Here is a 20,619-nt window from a genome sequence, read left to right as displayed (position 1 = left end):
AGTCGCCCTGCGGTGGCTCCCGCGAGCCGCCGGACCGAGCGATGGGTCCACTCACTAAGGGCTCGGCGCCTCGGTTTGACGGAGACGTGGGCAATGCAGCCAGTACTAAAACTCAGCAGGTCCCACTCGCCGAGCCCCGCTCATGACCTGTGTAATCTAATTTCGTCCTCACCACAGACCTGACAGGGAGGTGTCCTTGTCCCCCTTTTACTAATGAGAAAACAGAGGCTCAGAGAGGTGAGCCGACTTGGCCAAGGTCACACGGTAAGAAGAGACGGGATTCCTAGCACGGAATCTAAGCACAAAGCGAGTTCTGGAATGGTAGGGCCTTCTCCAAATGGCCCCTCCGTACAAGCGGGTCTTTCTCGGCTTGAGAACCCCATTTTGGGTTCTTGGATGTGGGCGTACACACTTTTCTCACATTCCCAGCACTTGGCAGTTTGTAAGAGGCCTTTTCGCCCGCAGGAGCTCATCTGAGCTTCCTAGCAGAGGAGGGACCTTCGTGGAATTTGTTGAAAATGCAGTGGTTGCTTGTGTGGCATGGTGATTCAAACCCTGCAGTTACCTGAAGCAAAGTATTACTTACCCTCTCTGGGCCTCAACTTCACCCTCTGTAAAAGGGGAGAATGCTACTATCGCCTGATGTTCCTGTAAGGATTAATTGTTAATTTAAGTCACCCCCTAGAACGTCCCCTTTATCCTTAGTCAGCTGTTTTTAGGTGGGGAGGCAGGGGAGCTTGGAGTAACTGCCATTCCAATTTTCTGCCGTCTCAATTTGGGGCTCAGACATTATTGCTTTCATAGCTTTAATTGCTCTCCCCATTTCCCAGATAAAGAAATGGAGGGCCAGGGGCTGAAGTTCTTTCCTAGCGTTTCCCCCCGGGGTGTCTCTCCTCCACCCTGAGACATGAGGCCAAGGATAAGCCTATCTTCCTCTAGACACCGGCCTTCCCGTCTCCACTTGCTGAGTTTTCCCGCTCTCCCCTCTACCTCACTTAGGCATTTGGTCCTTGGGAGAGTGAGTGAATAAACAGAAGACCTCCCCTACCACCAGCCGCGCCCTGGTCCAGTGGCTCCCGACCAGCCTCCTTGCTGGTTTCCTGGCCTCTGGGACTCCTTTCAGTGCCCTCAGCCCAGCGATCAGTTCACTCCCCTGCTCAAAGTTCAACAGTGCTAATAGATCAGCTCTGCATTCTTGTTGCAGGCGGTCAGCGGCCATCAGAATCTGACCCCTGCCTGCTGTCCTCCATCATTGCCCACACGCGTTTTACATGCTAGGGATACATAACACTGGACTGCTGGGAATTCCCAGAATAAACCAGGTCCTTTGCACCTCAGATGGGACGGCACATGTTGTTCTCTGCAGGGTCTGGAACAGCTTCTCTTCCTGTCCTCTGTGCCCCGACACACACATACACTCCGCCCCCCCCCCTCTCCCGCCCCTCCTTCCCCTCTCTCCAAATGTTCGTTTGCCTGGAAAATTCCTTCTCACCCTCCAGGTCTCAGTCCAAAGGAAGCCGGGGTGCCCCCAGCCCAGAGGTAGAAACTCCTTGTCCGCTGCTCCCTGCATCTGGACATTCCGCCACTAAAATGATGACCACACTGTGTTCTAACCAGTTACGTGTCAGTGTCCTCACCAAACTGAGCCTCTTGTGGGCACAGAGTGTTTTTGCCTAGATCTCGGAGTCCACAGTAGGTCCTCAGTAAACATAGGTCAAATGAGCGAATGCACAAATGGAGAAATGACTCCCTTGCCACATCTTGTCCTAGTGGGACAGAGATGGGACTGACTCAGGGACCCAGGAGTGAGTTATTAAACAGAGCCACCAAACTTGGGGGTTATCCATCCATCCAACCGTTGTTAAACTTGACTCTACTGAGGATAGCAGCATGAGGCTCAGAGAGGGCCACAACGTCCCAAAGCCGTATAACTTAGAGACAGAACTCAAGCCCAGGTTCCCTGGCTTTTGACCTTGGAGAGCGATGTCACCCTCCGACCCAAGAGATGTTTGAAGCTGCTCTAAGTAACCGTCTGGGAGACTCCGCTGGCAGTTCCGTCCCATAGCTCTCGATTTGCCTCATTCCCAGATGAGAAAACGGCTGCACACCCACTCAGCCTCAGTTACCGCATCTGTCTAACGGGGAGAAAAATCTGTGGGGATTCTCGGGGCTGCAAGGAGGGCTTGGAGATCAGGATGCCCAGAGATGGGAGGGTTCACATCTCAGCTCTGCCCCTTGTGTGACCTAGAACAAGTCGTTTTTTCCTCAGTGCCCTTCATTTCCTTCTGTAAGACGGACAACACGAACCATACTTCGTATGCCCGGTGGTGAGGATTAAACGCAATCAGGCAGGCCGTGCACCGAACACCGAGCTGAGCACAAACTAGGTGCCAAATACACGCTGGTTATCATCACCAGCACCATTGTCCCAGGTGCCTTTCCCCGTTTCTCTCCCCTTCTCTCCACCAGGGACTTACCTGCTCCCTCCTGCCAGACCGGCTGCATGTTGGTGACCTTTAGTTAGTGTGACAAGGTAACTCCCGCCCATGGCTCGAAGGTACCACTCTGCCCAGATAACCGTGTTTGTCCCATCACCCGAGTGCCCTAACCCCCAAAGAGCAGCAGAGCGGAAGTTAGGAAGCGGGTGGGAAAAGTTAGTGTTTGGACGCCCCCAACCGTCACACCTCTGTGCCTCCTGACCTCCCTGAGCCCTCTCTGCAGCCCTGAGCATCGCTATAGATTCTGCCCCATTAAACAGATGGGGCAACTGAGGCGTGGGGTGGGTTAGCTGCAGCCAGTCTCTCATCTAAGAATGAGGAAAATCAGCAGGAGGCCGACTCCCCTCAACCCGAGCCGTGCAACTCCCGCTCACCTCCCTGAGCCCCGGTCCCTTCCTCTGCAAAGTGGGCATACTGTCTCTAACGTGCCCAGCCTCGTGCTGGACCCAGAGCCAACGAGAGAGTACAGGAGTCGTCCTGTCGACAAGAGAAGAGCCCCCACGCGCCTGCCAGTGGCCCCTGGAGAGACCAGGCCCCTTCTCTCTGCTGCGAAGGGGGCAGGAGGAAGCGAGTCACAGCTGCCTGCCCCCCCTGCCCCTGAGGAAACCCTGAACCAGAGGCCTGAGTGTTTACAGCCCTCTCTGGGCAGGGGGTAGGTTACGTCATGCCAGATGTTTGTGAAACTGGCTGAGACCCAGGTCTGAGACACACTTTGCAATCCCAGAGCCCCCCCTCAGGCCATCCCTCCCTCCTTCCCTCCCTCCCTCCCCCCAACCTGACTCCCCTTGGCTCAGTTGCCGCTTGGCCGCTTTCAGCTGTATAGATTATTCAACCCCCCCTCACCCTGAAAACTGAAAACAGCCCCAGCCCCGTCCTGGAGGTGGGATTCTCCTTTCTCGTGTGGGAGCCCCAATTCCCTCCTCTCAGCCCCCACTTTCCCCCCTTTGACTGACGCCAACCTCCTTCCTCCCCTCCCCCTCTCTCCCACCCTCATCCCTCCCACCCCGCTGGAGCCAGCCTACCCTTTGCCACCTGAGGACCCCCAGAGACAGCAGGAACGGATTGAACAGCGTGGGAACGTCCCCGGGCATCCGCCATGAGGTCACCAGTCGGCCCTTGAGTGGGCTCCCAGCCTTGCCCTCCGCTGGCCTCTTGTCTGCCTGTCAAACAGGGTCCAGTGTTGGCCCCCAGGTCCCTTTGGTGGGATGGGGGGGGGGTCTCTGACTACAGTCTCCCCTCCCTATTCTGCCATGCCTACCTGGAAGGCCCAGGGCTCTCATCTTTCTTATCTCACAGAGCTGCCAAGAAAAGAGCTTGCTAACTCATTCACACTAGGGGGTGTTTGGCTGATAGGGCTCTCGGGGCTCAGCACCTTTGGGGACGTGCACTTCACCCCCTAAAGCCAAACCACAGGTGGCCAGTAGGAAGGAGGGGAGTACACGCCCCAGATGTGCGTTCAGCCCGCATAGGGTTTTCAGATTGTTTTGCATTAGGTTCCAATGTTAAATAATCAAGAGACTGACGTATAACTACATATTTCCAGTTTCTCAAGGTAGAAGACCTCTGGGCCCATCTTCCCCATGGCGTCAACCCGTGTGGCACCAAGAGGTCACACAAGTGCCCCTAATCTCTATCCCGCGTCCGCCTACTCTCCCCATTTTATGAAAGGAAGGAATCACAGACTTCTGCAGCCACTCCCGGCAAGGTCCCCAAATGCACCCCCTTTGCAGTCATCCTTGTTGGGGAAACAGGCCCCAAGAAAGCAGAAGCATTTACCCAAAGTCCCATAGCAGCTTACTGGCAGAGAGGTAGGCCAGAGCCCAGGGGTCCCCACTCTTCGGGGTCCAGAGCTTATCTGTCGGTGGGGTGTAAGGGCTTTGGGGGAAGGAGTCCGCTCCCCACCTTGCCACCACATTCCCCCAGCAGGGCCCCGGCCACTAGACCAGGAGCTCCACGCGCTCCAATTTACTTCTGGCCCGCACCCAGGCAAGCAGAAAGCGCTCACTAAGTGTACGTGAATAAATGAATGAATGAATCGATGAACGAACGAACGAGCAAACGAACGAGGCAGTTACCAGCTCTGTCCAATCCAGGTCGCCTGGGGATGGACTGAGAGGTTTCCACGTTGGTGGGATGGGCCCGTTTCGTGGAGATTAGAGGGGGACCCCTATATTGCTATTTCCGGTTCGCTCACGAAGCTCTGGCCCCAGGAAGTATGAAGAAATGACCCAGAAAGAGGAAGGAGCAAAGTTGCCAGAGCCCCTGTGAGAGCTGGAAGCGCCTTTAGTGACCAGTCCTCTGTCTCCTCCCCTTTCACCGATGGGGAGACTGGCCACCAAGCAATTAGAGTCCTGCTGCTGCCTCAGGAGGCCACGCGGCGGGTCAGGACAGAGCCAGGAAGCAACATCCGGGCAGCACCGGGACTGCGGGATGGGGGTCCTGAGCCCCAGGTTCTAATTTGAGGTCAGCCGCTGCCTGGCTGGTGTGACCTGGGATGACGCTCCTGCCCCTCGTTTCCTCCTCTGCAATGAGGGCCTGGGCAGAATCGCCCCAGCTCTGATTAGCGGCAGGGCCAGAAAGGGGGTACCAGGCTGCCCGGCAGATGCCCCCCTCTCACTCTCTTTTCTGGAGGCAGCACCCGGAAACAGCGGAACCAGAGCAGGATGAGGAAAGCATAGCCCCAAGCGGCCCCGTCTCCTCCCCGCCTCCTGCCCCAGGCTGTCAGCTCTGACCTCACCTCTCTGGAGGCTGAGGGTGATGAGAACAGTCTGTTTGGCAGGTTGTGGGGAGGGGAGGGGGGGGCACAGCGCTGTGCTCCAGCTGCTGCCTGGCCTTCCAGCGGCCTCGCCGGGTCCCACCCCCTGCACACATCCCTCCCGCCCCGAGGATCCTGGAGACCGTCCAGGCTCAGCTGACTGCCGCACCTCCTCGGCCCCTTTCAGCGGTTCTCTGACTCCAGCTCCTGGAATCCCTACGCTTTCTCCCGGCCTGCCCAGCCCTCCAGAACCAGAAGGACCTTACCTTCAGAGACCATCAGGCTCAAACTGCCATTTACCCAGAAAAACGGGAGCGACTTTTCAGGGCGTCCTAGCAAGTCAAAAGCAGAGCCCCAGGCGTCTGACCCCCGGATCATTTACCTGCCCCGGCCCCCAAGCCAAAAGGTGGCTCGGCGGCCCAGCCCCCCCCCCCCGGAGCCCCTCTCTCAAGGCCCTACCAGGCACACAGATGACCCCCATGGCAGAGCCAACCCCGGTCTGGACGACCCTAGAGCCTATCAGAGGACCTCAGCCCGCCTCCAACCTGATTTCCCTTCCCCTTCACCTCCCTGTGCGCCCACACCCATGACCCAACTACCGAATCTGCCTGCTTCTGGTCGGTCAGTGAGTCTTGGCCTTTGCTTGGTTCTGATTCCTCAGGCTCGTCTGATTGGAACTGGAGGTAAGAAGGAACAAAGCTTAGCCCGGGTTATTCGCCAGGTTCCGTTCACATATCCGCCTTCTTACCCATCCATCCAACATCTATCTAGCATCCAACATCAGTAGACCCGTGTGTTGTCCATCCAACGGTCCAACGTCTGCCTTACGTGCTCCACTCACTAACCCATCCAGCATCCATTATCCCACTCATACATCCAGCCTCTATGTATCCATGGTCTACCCATCCAGCCTGCAGCCAAGTATCCTTTCTCAACCCACACAACATCCATTCGCCACCCATCATCCGTATTCCACGTTTACCTCTCCACACACCATCCATCCATCCGTTCGTGTTCCACTCATGTTCATCCATCAATCCATCCGTCGCCCCATCTATCATCCAAGCAAACATTATCTACCCAACACCTGTTATCTGCTCCACCCTCACCCATCTAACTTTCCATCCAGCATCTTTTTACCATTTATCATATCTGTGTATCTGTCCATCACCCATTTACACATCCGCCGTCCATCATTCATCCATCATCCCCCCGCCCCCCGGCTAACCCACCCATCCTCCATTTGTGTCTTGCAGGCACCGATCACTCATCCATTGGGGCTGAGCTCCTCCCGTGTGTCTGGCCAGGGGCTAGAAGTGCAGCGATAAAGTAGGCACAGCCCCTGCCCTCACGCAGCTCATCTTTCTTAAGGAGGAATGACAGCTGAGTGTGACCAGATGGAGGGCAGCAGGACCACCAAGCCCAGAAGAGAAACATTACCAACCGCGAGGTGGGGTGGCTGTTCGGGGAGGGGACCTCAGAACAGGGCACTTGATCTAAGAGCTGAACGACGAACAAGTGTCTGGTGAGTGAAGAGAGGGAAGGGAAGAGCATCGTAGGCAATGGGAACAGCATGTGCAAAGGCGGGGAGATGCTCCTGGAGAGCTCTGCAGCCGGCTCAGTAAAGTAGAGAGCAGATCTGGGCCAGAAGGAAGGCCAGGAGGAAGCCATGCCAAGGATTTTCATAGAGGGTGGCCAACTGGAGCCCCAGTGACAGCAGCTTCTTGGGGGGGGGGCTCCAAGCCCCCCAGCCCCCCTTTGACCAGGAGGGTAGGACCAAGCTGGTTCATCCCTGCAAATCTCGGGTCTGTGCATTGAGTTGACTAGAGAATAGATTGAAAAAAGCCTCAGGGAAATACAGGGAAGGGGACTCCCCAGTATGGCCATGGGCACAGAGGCTTCACCAACATGGCCGTTAAAAGCGCGGGCTCTGGAGTTAAAGGTTTGATCTGATTTCTCACAACGTATACATGTGTGACTTCCGGCAAATGGCGGACTGAGGCTGAGCCTCGGGTCAGGCTGAGGCATATAGATGGCAAAGCACGTAAAACACCAAGCCCAGGGCCCGGCACACTGGAAACCCTCCCCTGTCATCCAGGAGGGAGGCAGCATTGGGCTGCACATCAAGGAAGTGAGGGGGCTTGGATGAACGAGCAGGACCCTCCATATCACGCCAGTGGGTACCTATGAGGGAAGAAGTTGGTCCCATTTTACAGGGTAAGACCAGGGCAAGAGAGGCCGGGTGCCCAAACCACACGCTGCATTCCCAGTGAGCTGAGGCCAGGTTGCCCGGCCTCGGCCTCCAGGACCCTCCCCACCCACCATCTTCAGGTAGACGCTCCGGGCAGCACCCGAGTACCACTGACCCTGTGACCCTGCCCCTGAGCCAAGGAGGCAGGCAAGGGACTTGGTGAGCTCCTACTATGTGCCAGGCCCCAGACCTGCACATAGTAGGCCCTCATTTAACTAGCCTGTCTTAGCACTCAACTCAACCCAATGAGCATTTGTACAACCTCTTCTCTGTGCCCGAGAGGAGCTGTAGGGGCCAGAAAGGGGTAAGTGAAGCTGTCCTACATTCGAGGAACTTAGAATACAGAAGGGAGGGACGCCTGGGTGGCTCAGTCAGTTGAGTGTCCGACTTGAGCTCAGGTCATGATCTCACCACTCATGAGTTCGAGCCCCGCGTCGGGCTGTGTGCTGACAGCTCAGAGCCTGGAGCCAGCTTTGGATTCTGTGTCCCCCTCTCTCTCTCTGCCTCTTCCCCACTCGTGCTTTGTCTCTCTCTCTCTCAAAAATAAGTAAAGATTTAAAAAAAAAAAAAAAAAGAATACAGCAGGAAAGTCAGGGGGACTTGACCACACTGGTTGCCGTCCCAGCCAGGGTCAGGTAAGAGCCATCAGAGGCAACACAAGCCAAGGACTGTGCAGCCAGGAAGGGAGAATGCCTGGTCAGAGCACCTTGCTTGAAGCGGTCCACCCCTGCCCCAGCCCTGACTAGCTGTGTGATCTTAAGTGGCTTAACCTCTCTGAGTATCAGTTTCCTTACCTGTAAATAAACAGTGCCTTTCGCATCAGGTTGCTGTGGAAATTGAATGAGGAAAACACCCACAAAACATTCAGACCGGGGCTTAGCATCTAGTAAATGCTGGTCAGTATCACTGCGGGGGCGGTCGGAAAAGTTTTGGTCGGGAGGAGGGATTAGGGCTGAGCCTCGGAAGGTGTGCACTTGTCCGGGTGAGGCTGACTTTCAGGCTGCCCCTTGGACGTGACACTGACTTACCTCCCACTCTGGCAAGCTGGGCCCCTCTGCAGGGCTACTGCTCCCCGGCTGGCCCATCTCCTCCAGCCTAGCCATAGTCGAGGTCTCCGGTCCACGTGTCACTTTGGTCTTTGGCCACTGGGTGGAGACGTAGTCAGGGCTGGGTGGCTGGGCAGAGCTCTGGGGCCACGGCCCAGCTTTCTGTCCGTTGACTAGGGTGGCCTCCACCCAGCCGTCAGGCTGGCCCTGTCGCTCTCGCTCCAGGGTACCGCTTGTGGCTGGGGAACCCACCTCTGGCCCCGAAGCCGTGGCCAGGGTACCCCCGTGTCCAGCTGGGTCCTGGCGGGGCAGCCGGGCCTGCAGGAGCTCCAGGAGGCCTTCCCAGTCTAGCCTGGGAAGACGGGAGGCGAGCGTCGACGCCTCCATGCAGGCCCAGGCCCCCTCTCGGAGTGCCCCGAGGAGGCCCACGAGGTCCCTCCAGTCAAGCTCGGGTCGCCGCTCAGGGCTATGCCGGTGTGGGCATGTTCCCTCAGCACCCCGGCCCGTGGTGGTGGGGGTCTCGGGGCCTACCCTGGAGCTCTCCGGGGGGCTCGTAGGCTGGTGAGGACACAGCTCTGGCAGGCTGCCCCAGCCTCTCTCCAGGTATCTGTGAGGGCCCTGGGCACCTGGAGACTCCTCCTGACTCTGCCGGCCCCCCGGAGGCTGTCTTGGGCCTGCCCGGCCACTTTCCAGAGATCTTTCTGGCCGCCGCTCCCTCTCAGGGGTCCGGGCTGATGTCCTCGGGGGCAGCGAGGACCCCTGGAGCCTCCGGTCCCCTTCAGGCCGCCTCTCGGGGCTCCTGGGATGAGGGGGCTCCGCTTGGCTCCGCCGGGCCGGTTCTGCCTGCTTCGCAAGGGGCTTGGTTACCTGAGGATAAGTGAGGGGGTGCGTGACGCTCCAGAACCCTGACGGGGTGGTCTCTCTCCAGTACGGGAAACTGGGGAGAGGCAGGCCGTGTCCTCACAGCAGGCTGGATGAAAGCGGGCCGCAAAGCACCTAGGGTCTTTCCTCCCTGGGGGTGTGAGCTCTTCCCTTTCACCCAGTCTCCTCACTTTCAGCAAGAGATCTTCAAAATGCTGCTTACTTTCCGGGCTCCCCCGTGCCCCCCTCCCCGAGATATTGATTCCACCCTGGGCTAGCAGGTGCCGGAACTCCCACCACCAACACCCCACGCCACTGGGTCAGGCCCTGCTCTCTAAGAGTTTCTTTAAAAATCCAAATCCCCAGCGAGGAAGAGATAGCCCTGAGAGTTGGACTGATGCGTCTGCGGCTTTCCCTGAAAACTTTTCGAGATAGCAGGTGTCTAATGAAGGAAGGGGCCAGCACGGAAGGGCCCTCTTTAAGACAGTAATTTGGGGTCCTTCTCAATTTTGCTAAGAGCTGCTGGCTCTTTGGTCGGGGGAAGCTGGACACCCGCGATTGGGACTCCGATCGTTTCACAAAGGACCTCCCTTCTCGAACCGCCTGCCTGCCACCTGGGGGAGGGAAGAAGTGGTGGCCCACCTCTTGGGGGGGGTGCAGGGGCCCGGGGCAGACTGGCAGTGCTCACCTCCCTGCTGAGGGCAGGGCTGGACTGTCTTCGGAGAAGCTGGCTCTGACCTTGGCTGGGCCGCTGCGACCGCCCCTCGTCCCGGGCCTGGAAGGCCCCCGGCGCCTCGGACTTCCTATGAGCAAATGCAGCCGCCCCTCTGAGGGCCCTTGGGACTGTCCCAGCATCCCGGCTCCTCTACTCCCGCCCCCAACGGCGGCAGGAGATGTGGGAGATCCAGGGACCCTCCACGAGCTGGTTGAAGGGCCTTAAGTAAGGGATGATCCTCTCAGGTTCTCAGTTTCCCCTTCTGAAAAATGAGGAGGGTCGACATCGCTCTAATCTACCCACCTCATGGGGTGAAGTGAGAAAAAGGGGTAAACACAGGTAGGGGGCTTCGCCTTGGTCTTGACTGCCTCCCGCCTCACTCAGGACCTCCTGTTTCTGACTCCCACCCCACCAGCAGTCCACCACTCACCCCTAGATAAAGGTTAGACGGGCCTTTGTGGGAATTAAGGTTTATCGAGCACCTACTGTGTACCAGGCACTGTGCGCACATGATCGGAACAGCAAACATTTATTGAGCACTTTCTATGTTCCAGGTGCCAAGCACTTGACCACCCCACTTTGTCTCACACAACCGGTGAGGTGGGGGCGGGAGATACAGAGTGTAATGTGCCCCCACTTCCCATCCTTTCTGCCCTTTTCCTGTCTACATGGTGAGTTTTGGATTTCCCAGACCCGTCTTTTTTTCCCCCCTCCATAACCAAGAGGGTTCTGGCACCTAGCCTTGAACACTCCAGGCCATCTGAGCTGTCAGTAAAGGAGCTCTTAGCAAGGTCGGAAGGAAGAAACATCCTCTACAATTCCAGAGAAGACCAACACAAACTGTCCACGCAAGTGGCACTTCTAAGGCACCTGGACTTCAGGCACGGTTGCCCAGTCCAATGAAGATAACCTCTAAGCTGTAAAAAGTCCCTGGTTTCAGTCCACCGTCTTGCTTAATAATTGGTAGCCGTGGCTGTTAATATTTAACGTGACCTGAGAGGTAGGAACCAAACAGAATCTGGGCACACCTCTCCGCTCCCGTAGGTAAGGTCATCAAAACCAAAGACCCAACTACTCCGGTGGAACTTTATTTCAACAGGTCTGACTTCATCTAAATTGACCAAGGGAGCTGGGTCTCTAACGGCTGACGTGAGGGAAGCCTGAAAGAGACCACTCGGTGCCAGGCCTCACACCGAGCCAGCCAAAAGGGAAGGAGGGGGGACCTCTGCGCAGCCAGGCCTGCCTTCGGCCTTGCCTCTGGCTTGGGAACTGCGCGGAAACTCCACGGACACTTTGGAGAGTAGAAAAAAATACACATATATGAATTTGGCATTTTTGGGGTGGTCTTACAGCTTTTCCAATGTCATTAGAACCAGACCCATAAAGTCCGTTGAGATTTTAGCAGCTCTTAGAAGACTGACTCGGGGCGCCTGTGTGGCTCAGTCGGTTGAGCGGCCGACTTCGGCTCAGGTCATGATCTCGCGGTCCGTGAGTTCAAGCCCTGCGTCGGGCTCTGTGCTGACAGCTCAGAGCCTGGAGCCTGTTTCAGATTCTGTGTCTCCCTCTCCCTGACCCTCCCCTGTTCGTGCTCTGTCTCTCCCTGTCTCAAAAATAAATAAAACGTTAAAAAAAAAATTAAAAAAAAAAAAAAAAAGGAGGCTGACTCACAGAAAACCAAAGTTCTCTTCCCTGGTGCAAGTGTTTCAGAGTTTGAGGGGTGCCTGGTCAGCTTCCATTTTTAATCTATTTGAGGCGACGGGAGTCCCTTGCTCTGTGAGATCTGAGGTCGCAGAGTGAGTGTTCCACAGAACCAGGCACTGGAGGCTCCGTGAAGCAAAAGCCCCCAACGTGACTGGGTTGGGGGGCATAACGGCGAAAAAAAACCTCAGGGCAGGGCGGACAGGTGGACCGGCCAATGTGCGCTTTCTCGAGTAGATGCGCTGAATAAACTCCAGCGTGCTCAACAATGAGCCCTTCTGAGAAGTTTCCCCCCATGTGGATTTGAGACATGGGAGGAAAGGACTCCAGAAGAGTCCGAGAAGCCAACAGAGACCCAGCCTTTGCTATGCTGAAGCAACAGTGTCCCCTTGGGCCATCAGTGTTGATGTGGCTACCCCAAGGGAGAGGCAAAGGAAACACGGTTCCTTTGGAAGCTTGGATGGGCTCCACTCTATTTCCAGAGAGTAGTAAAGGACAAGAGCCATCAAGTCTAGCAAATTCCACGAAGACTCTTTTGAATTCAAGAGATTACAAAATGCTTACATGATGCTAAGATAAGGGATTCCAAAGGCATCTGAGGAGGCGGGGTGTGTGTGAAGATATCAAGATATCAAGCCAAAGCTCCTCATGTTTTAATGTGATAGCTTTTTTTTTTTTTTTTAACCAGTGCCAGACGATGTGGAAGATGTATAATAAGCAGAATGTGATAGCCCTTTAAGAGAAATCGTCCGGGCTCAGGTAGACAATGCTTGGACAGAATAGATGCTCAATAAATACATGTCGAACATAGGGGAGAAAATAAAAGTATGGTTCTATAGCTAGCCACTCATAAATTTTGGTCTGTCCCTTACAGATACTGAAATAGGTTTTAAAGGCTCGTCTTCAGGGGACAAATGTTTTCCTATTTGGAAAAAGCGCCATACGAGAGGAAAAAATTAATTACGCAGTAGAGTTATAAAACGTTGATTAAAAAGCAAACAGTCTACTTCCCCAAAAGGTATACAATAAACACATGCAATTTTTTATATACCAATGATACTGCAATAAAGCCTTAAAAAGGTAAACAACTTCAAAGAGAGCAGAATAAAATGAATAGAAGTATCCGTGTAAAAATAATTGAATGTCAACAAAAGTACAAACACCTTCCAGACTTCTATTCTAAACACTTGGTCTGTCTCAAAGTTATCCCTGGAAGAAGAAGGAGGAGGAGGAGGAAGAGGAGGAGGAGGAAGAGAAGGAGAAAATTTAACTCTGGTTTAAAGACTTTAGTGTCCCTGCTGAGTTATCAGATAAAATCAAAGGTATGCAAAATGATATTGGACCAAAAACAGTCATCATAAGAAGGCCAAAGACAAAGGGAGTTTTTAGGGCAGTTAAACTACTCTGTATATCACAATGGCGGATACACGCCGTTATGCATTTGTCCAAATCCATAGAATATACATCGAAAGTGAGCCCTGATGTACACTCTGGACTTTGGGTGATAATGATGTATCAATGTAGCTTCATGGTTTCTAACAAATATTTCATGCTGGTGGGGGATGTGGATAGTCCGGGAGGCTGTGTATGGGGGGGGGGGGCGGGGAGGGACAGGGGCTGAATGGGAAACCTCTGTACTTTCCACTCAATATCGTGAACTTAAAACCGCTCTAGGGGCGCCTGGGTGGCTCAGTCGGTGAAGTGTCCGACTCTTGGTTTCAGCTCAGGTCAGGATCTCTGGGTTTATGAGATCGAGCCCCACATCGGGCTCCATGCTGACAGTGCAGAGCCTGCTTGGGATTCTCTCTCTCCCTCAAAAATAAATAAACTTAAAAAAAAAATTTTTTTTTAAACTGCTCTAAAAAATTTCTTAATGTGTTTTTCAAAAAGGCCAAAGAAAGAATTACGCTAATGCCGGGGACCACAAAGGTGGTCGCCTGGGTACTAAATGGATAAAACTTACTGGAAAAGGAAATTTGAAGAGTAAGAGATAAGGTTTCTCAAGTAGAGTCCAACCTAAGAGACAACATTGCCTAAAGGAAAACAAAGAGGAATTCTGGAATGCAAAATATTACCCGCTCCTAGGGTGATGGAAAGGTTCTAAAATTAGGTTGTGCGTGGCTGTGCAACTCAGGCTTAGTAAATACGCTGTAATTCATTGAATTATACGCTGTAAGTTTTGAGCCTTCCAGACCAACTTTTTGTTCTCTTGACCTTAACTAATGGCATTCCAGCCCCGATCCTTGAAAACTCGGAGGCTGGAACTGCTGGAGAAAGAAATCTCAGCCAGATCGGGAGGAAATGTTTCCTTTCCCCGCAGCTGTGGCAAAGCAGACGGTGTGGGGCCATAAACGGCCCGCGCAGCACTCGGGAGGAGGAGACTCATAAAATACCCGGACTTCAGGCATTGTCGCCACGTCCCAGGAAAGCGACCTTTAACTTCTAAAAAATTTGTAATGCTGTGCGTTCTCTTATTTAAAATAGGTGGCTTTGGCCATTCGTTTTAAATTGACCTCTCTCTGTTTTCTGAAACGCATGGGGACCCATGAGTTTCCTTTGTGAAAGCGGAAAAGAACCATGGGTAGTTTCTTCTCCCTCATGTAAGAAGGAAAAAATAAAATAAACCTATGATTCTGGATCAAGCAAAGGCTTTGAGAGCTAAACCTTATTTAAATTAAGGGTGCCCGGGTGGCTCAGTCAGGTAAGCGTCCAACTTTGGCAGTTCACGGGTTCGAGCCCCTCGTCAGGCTCTGTGCTGACAGCTCAGAGCCTGGAGCCTGCTTCTGATCCTGTGTCTCCCTCTCTCTCGGCCCCTCCCCTGCTCACGCTCTGTCTCTGTCTCTGTCTCTCTCTCAACAATAAAGAGAAACACACACAAAAACCAAAAACCTTATTTAAATTAACATACTAACGTTCTCCCCATTTTACAGATGAGGAAACTGAGGCTCAGGTAGGTTAAATCACTTTACCAGATCCCATAGGTTGGGGAGTTAGATTTGACCCAGGATTTGACCCCCAGCCCGCCTGACCCTGGTCTATTGCTCTTAACCACTAGGCTACACATAGCATCACTTGGTTGTCAAAACACACACACACACACACCCACACACACGCGCCTCTGAAAATGTGGAAACAGAGATGAAGTGACTTGCCCAAGGTCACACAGCCAGTAAGTGGCAGGGTGGGGGGTCTGAACCCTTTCCACCTGCCAACCTAGGCCTGTGAACCTTCCACCTGTCCTGCTACCGAGCCTCCTCCCCACCCCGCCTGGCTGACCCCGCCCTGAGCTCACCTGCGCTCTTGCCCGAAGAGGCGCTCCACCTCCGCACGGCCAGGGCTGCGGGTACGGCCCCCGTTGCCGCCCTGGGGGCCTGGCTCCCTCTGCGCCAGCCTCCTGGGCGGGGGCAGGTCGGCCAGCATGCTGTACTCCTCCCTCTCCAAGTTGTGCCTGGTCTCCCCAGGGGGCGCCGAGCCCCGGGAGCCCCCGGAGCCGCCCGGCGGAGGTGAGGATACCAGGAGCGCTAGGTCACTGGGGGGGTGGCGGGGCGGGGAGGAGGCTCGAGGTGCATCCCGGTGTCCGATGCACACTTGGGGGGGCAGCACTGGGGAGCCATGCAGAGAGTCGGTGGAGGGGGCCAGGCTCTCCATACTAGTCCCTGGGGGATCCTGGAAGAAAAGGGAGGGCTCAGGGGCCTGGCGTGGTGGGGATGAGAAGGAGGGGGCATCCCGGTGCCCAATGCACACAGGGGTGGGGATGTGGGGGGGCTCGTGCAGAGAGTCTGTGGAGGGGACAAGGCTCTCGGTGCTGGCCCTGGGGAGATCCTGGAACAGGAGGGAGGGCTCTGGGGCCTGGCGCGGCGGGGAGGAGGCCCGGGGTGCATCACGGTACCCGATACATACAGGTGGGGGGAACTGAGGAGGATCGTGCTGGGGGGACTGAGTCTCAGCATCTGATGTGTCTGGGAGGAAGGGAAAGGGATCAAACTGGGCGTGGCGGGGGGGTGAGGAGGCCCGGGGGGCATCCCGGTGTCCGATGCACACAGCTGGAGGTATATAGGGGGGGTTGTGGTGGGGTGATTCACTCTCAGATGCATGGGGGTCTGGGAAGAAAGGGAAGGGGTCATGTTGCAAATAGCGAGGAGGGGAAGAAGCTCGAGGAGCATCCCGATGCCCAATACACACAGAACATGGAGGCTGGGAGGGCTCAGAAGAGGTCTGGGGTGCCCCGCGGGTAGCAGGGTACAGAGGTGAAGAAGTCCGGGAGGCACTGTGGTGGCCCAGGTTATGGGAAGAGGAAGTGGCCCGGGGTGGTGGGCTATACTGAGTAGATCCAGAGGAGGACAAGGGTGGGTCACGCTGAGCTGGCCTACTGGGAGATGAGGTCTGAGGCCTGTCACCTTGGGTTGGCCGAAGGGCAATGGATGCCCAGGGGACCTCACTTTGCTTGGAGCGAGATGGGGAGGAGGTTCGGGGGCCTTCACTCTGGGTTGGGCGAAGGGGAAAGGAGGCCCAGGGGATATCTTTGTTAGTACGATGGGGAGAAGCATTCCGGGGATTGTTCCGTTGAGTGGAGCATCGAGGGGAGGAAGTTCCGGGGTTGTCCCGCCGAGAGGAAGATTGCGGGTAGTCTCGTTGAGTAGAAGAGGTTCTGAGGTTGTTCCATTGGGTACAAGAGGTTTTAAGGTTGTCCTTTTGGGTAGAAGAGGTCCTGGGATTGTCCCGTTGGGCACAGGATGCCCTGGGGTTGTCCCGTGGAGTGGTTCTGTTGGGAGAGGAGGCTCTGGGGTTGTCCCGTTGGGTGGTTCTGTCGGGAGAGGAGGCTCTGGCGTTGTCCCGTTGGGCACAGGATGTTCTGGGGTTGTCCCGTGGAGTGGTTCTGTTGAGCGAGGAGGCTCTGGGATTGTCCCGTTGGGCACAGGATGTCCTGGGGTTGTCCCGTGAAGTGGTTCTGTTGGGAGAGGAGGCTCTGGGGTCGTCCCGTTGGGTGGTTCTGTTGGGAGAGGAGGCTCTGGGATTGTCCCGTTGGGCACAGGATGTCCTGGGGTTGTCCCGTGGAGTGGTTCTGTTGGGAGAGGAGGCTCTGGGATTGTCCCGTTGGGCACAGGATGTCCTGGGGTTGTCCCGTGGAGTGGTTCTGTTGGGAGAGGAGGCTCTGGGATTGTCCCGTTGGGCACAGGATGTCCTGGGGTTGTCCCGTGGAGTGGTTCTGTTGGGAGAGGAGGCTCTGGGATTGTCCCGTTGGGCACAGGATGTCCTGGGGTTGTCCCGTGGAGTGGTTCTGTTGGGAGAGGAGGCTCTGGGATTGTCCCGTTGGGCACAGGATGTCTTGGGGTTGTCCCTTGGAGTGGTTCTGTTGGGAGAGGACACTCTGGCGTTGTCCCGTTGGGCACAGGATGTCCTGGGGTTGTCCCGTTGAGTGGTTCTGTTGGGAGAGGAGGCTCTGGGGTTATCCCGTTGGGCAAGTCTTGAAGGAGAGGATGCACTGGGGGTGTTTTGCTGTGTGAAAGAGGTCCTGGGGTGGTCCCGTTGGGTGATTTGTGGGGGAGAGGAGGCTCGGGGGTTAGCAAGCTGCGTGGAAGCAGTCTGGATAACGTCCCTTTGGGTAGAACGATGGAGAGATGAAGCCTGGGGGGTGGCACTTCGAGGTCCGCTCTGTGGCGTTGCACAGGAAGCCTGGGTCAGCGCTGAGCGGTGCTGCTCCAAGAAGTATCCACTTTCTCCCCGGAGCTTGGCCCAGTGCTGACCAGCACTTCGGCTCCCGCTGCAGGTGTCTGGAGAGAGGAGATGATTTTTTTGTTTTTAACACTGATTTATTTTTGAGAGAGAGAGACAGAGCGTGAGCAGGGGAGGAGCAGGGAGAGAGGGAGACCCAGAATCAGAAGCGGGCTCCAGGCTCTGAGCAGTCCGCGCAGAGCCCGACGCGGGGCTGGAACTCACGAACCGCGAGATCACGACCCAAGCGGAAGTCGGATGCTTAACAGACTGAGCCACCCAGGCGCCCCAAGAGGAGATGATGAAGGCAGAGCCCACAGCCCCTTCTTAGAGGCTCCACTGTCCATACAAGGGGACTTAGTGGCCTCTCTCAAGCTGAGGCTGGGATTTGAAATTGAAAACCCAGCCTGACTCAGTCCATGGGAGGTAGGCTCCAGGGCTGGAAAGGCACATGGCCTGCGGGTCCCGGAACAAATTCATAGAGAGCAGTTTTGGCAACAGCCCATGTAACCCCCGAGACGGAGGTGGGGGGGGGGTGTCCAGCAGCAGCCACCTAGCAACTTCCCTTTCCCTGTTCTACTCCTGTGGTTGGGTTCTGAGAAATTCCCCCATCTCTTCTAATGAGCCTCTTTCACTGTGATAGTTCTAGAAAGCTCCCGTTCCTTACACCCAGCGAGGCCCTCGCCCTAGAAGCTTCTGTCAGAGCTGCCATGAGGATGGGCTGGCCTTTTGTGAACCTGCAGCATTAGCCTCACCAGGGAGTTTGCTAGAAATGCAGAATCTCAGCCCCGTCACCCCCCGCCCCGCCCCACCCTGGGCACCCTGCCCCGAATCTACTTTTAATAAGATTCCCAGGTGATTTGCATGCACATTACTGCATAAGCAGCCCTGGTCTAAAAGATTATTGTAACTGCCCTAAGCAGGCACCTCTTCACAACTCCCGTCCTCATGAAGGGGCCGCCATGACCTTGGTGTCACCCACCAGCCCCCTTATCCTTTGGTCATCCGGCATGGGGTGGCCGCCGGCTCTGTGTGTGTCCCCGGGCCGCTGCTTCATCGGGAGAGAAGCAAAGGGTACTGTGGCCTCATCTCGAAGGAACCACAACTGCTTTCGTTAAAGGCCGTGCTTAAGGGGCGCCTGGGTGGCGCAGTCGGTTAAGCGTCCGACTTCAGCCAGGTCACGATCTCGCGGTCCGGGAGTTCGAGCCCCGCGTCGGGCTCTGGGCTGATGGCTCAGAGCCTGGAGCCTGTTTCCGATTCTGTGTCTCCCTCTCTCTCTGCCCCTCCCCCGTTCATGCTCTGTCTCTCTCTGTCCCAAAAATAAATAAACGTTGAAAAAAAAAATTAAAAAAAAAAAAAAGGCCGTGCTTAAGATTCCCTCTCCTCCTGCTTGGGAAAGCTCTGTCTCTTTCCACACTTCCTGAGCTGCTGTCACCGAAGTCTGAATTTCCGGCGCCTAGCCAGGAGCCAGAACCACACAGAGAGCAGCACTTAAATTTTTCGTTGTTGCCTGACGAACTGATGCCCCAACGTGTGTGCTGTGGGCCCCCAGGTTCGTCGTCCCATTCAGGGAGATCCTTTCCAGAAGGAAACCTGGCTAGATCACTCACCCCTGCGTCCAAGGAGGGACCGAAAAGCCATCAGACTGGAGGAGACTGGGGAGACATGGAGACTAAATGCACTGTGGGTCCTGGATGGGACGGTAGGACCACAGAGGGACGGGAGTCGAAAAACAGGTGAATACAAATAAAGTCTATAGTTTTGATACTATAACGTCCCAATGTTGATTTCTTAATTTTGGTAACTATACCATGGCTCTGGAAGAATGTCAACATCAGGGGAACCAGGCAAGGGGTAGAACAGAAACTCTGTACGCTTTGCAACTCTTCTATAAATTTAAAATGATCTCAGGGGCGCCTGGGTGGCTCGGTGGGTTAAGCGTCCAACTTCGGCTCAGGTCATGATCTCGCGGTCTATGAGTTCGAGCCCCGCGTCGGGCTCTGTGCTGACGGCTCAGAGCCTGGAGCCTGCTTCCGATTCTGTGTCTCCCTCTCTCTCTGTCCCTCCCCTGCTTGTGCGAACTTTCTCTCAAAAATAAATAAATAAACATTTAAAAAAAAATTATCTGACAATAAAAGACTGGAAAAACATCAGGGGCTCCCAACTGCATTTGAATTAAATTCCAGAGACTTCCCCTGGCTGGGCAAAGGCTCTGGCCGCCCCCACTGGCCTCCCAGTTCCATCTGGGGAGGGGCCTCGCCTTCTAGTTTTCCATTGTGTCGCCCGGGCTGGGCTTCGGAAAAGTGCTAAGCATAGCAGAGGAGCTCAATGATACTGTGCCGCCACCCTCCAGCTCTGAGCGCCGCCTCCCACGCCGTGCCTGGGTGCTGGCTGAGATGGCGATTGTCACTCCTCTCAGTGCCTCCCAGCTGGGTCATCGCCCCCAACCTTCGCTTCTTCCCCTGCCCGCCCATCTCAAGAATCCCTTTCAGCCTGGCCCACCCAGGATCTGACTTCACTCCTGCAGCCCCACTCGTGCACACACAAGCCAAGCTCTACAGATGTCCTAGGGCACTGTGTCCTGTCTCTCTGCCAGCTGGGCGTTGGCTAATTCCTCCTGGGACTCGGGGGGGGGGGGGAGGGGGGGGCCTGCCTGCAGTTTGGGAGCCTGCCACGGGGAGGACAGTGGTGACTGACTTCGACCGAGCAGGTCACACAGTGAGTTTCGCCCACTCCACTGCCTCCGTGTTAGAAGCAAGAGAGCAGGTATTTCGTACAAAATCCCACTTGCCTATCAGGCCACTCACATTCCAGGGAGGCAGTTGGCTCCCTGTGTTCCCTGTGAGATTACTTCTTCCCATGCAACCTCTCCCCAGTGCTGATAGGGCCAGGCAGTGGGGGTGGGGTGATGACAAGACCTGATGCATGTTTTTAAAAGATGGCTCTAGCTGCTGTGGGGAATGGGAGGAAGAGCGCCGGGCAGCAAAGCGGGGACTCTCAGGGGGCTCTGGCCACAATCCCAGCGAGGGGCAGCGGTGGCTGGGCCAGCGAGTATTGCGCAGAAGACGAGAAGGGGACAGATT

At 55.5% G+C, this 20,619-nt stretch overlaps 1 protein-coding gene across 1 annotated transcript in view; it reads right to left on the bottom strand.

The window, feature by feature from the left end:
• The window catches only part of TRIOBP (TRIO and F-actin binding protein), a 51,122-nt gene that overhangs the window by 22,409 nt on the left and 8,094 nt on the right, over nucleotides 1-20,619 (bottom strand). The window contains exons 5-10 of the mRNA XM_047065133.1: nucleotides 15,117-17,595; nucleotides 10,100-10,214; nucleotides 8,533-9,417; nucleotides 6,486-6,563; nucleotides 5,853-5,930; nucleotides 3,521-3,658 (exon numbers count right to left, since the gene is read on the bottom strand). Of these exons, the coding sequence (XP_046921089.1) occupies nucleotides 3,521-3,658; nucleotides 5,853-5,930; nucleotides 6,486-6,563; nucleotides 8,533-9,417; nucleotides 10,100-10,214; nucleotides 15,117-17,595 (3,773 nt within the window). The remainder of the gene's footprint in view (nucleotides 1-3,520; nucleotides 3,659-5,852; nucleotides 5,931-6,485; nucleotides 6,564-8,532; nucleotides 9,418-10,099; nucleotides 10,215-15,116; nucleotides 17,596-20,619) is intronic.

The sequence above is a fragment of the Lynx rufus genome, unplaced genomic scaffold, assembly GCF_022079265.1.
Source record: "Lynx rufus isolate CCGP_SWC_20201006 ecotype Redwood Valley unplaced genomic scaffold, mLynRuf1.p SCAF_7, whole genome shotgun sequence".
In the NCBI taxonomy this organism is placed as follows: Eukaryota; Metazoa; Chordata; class Mammalia; order Carnivora; family Felidae; genus Lynx; species Lynx rufus.
This window is presented reverse-complemented; position numbering and strand designations above follow the sequence as displayed.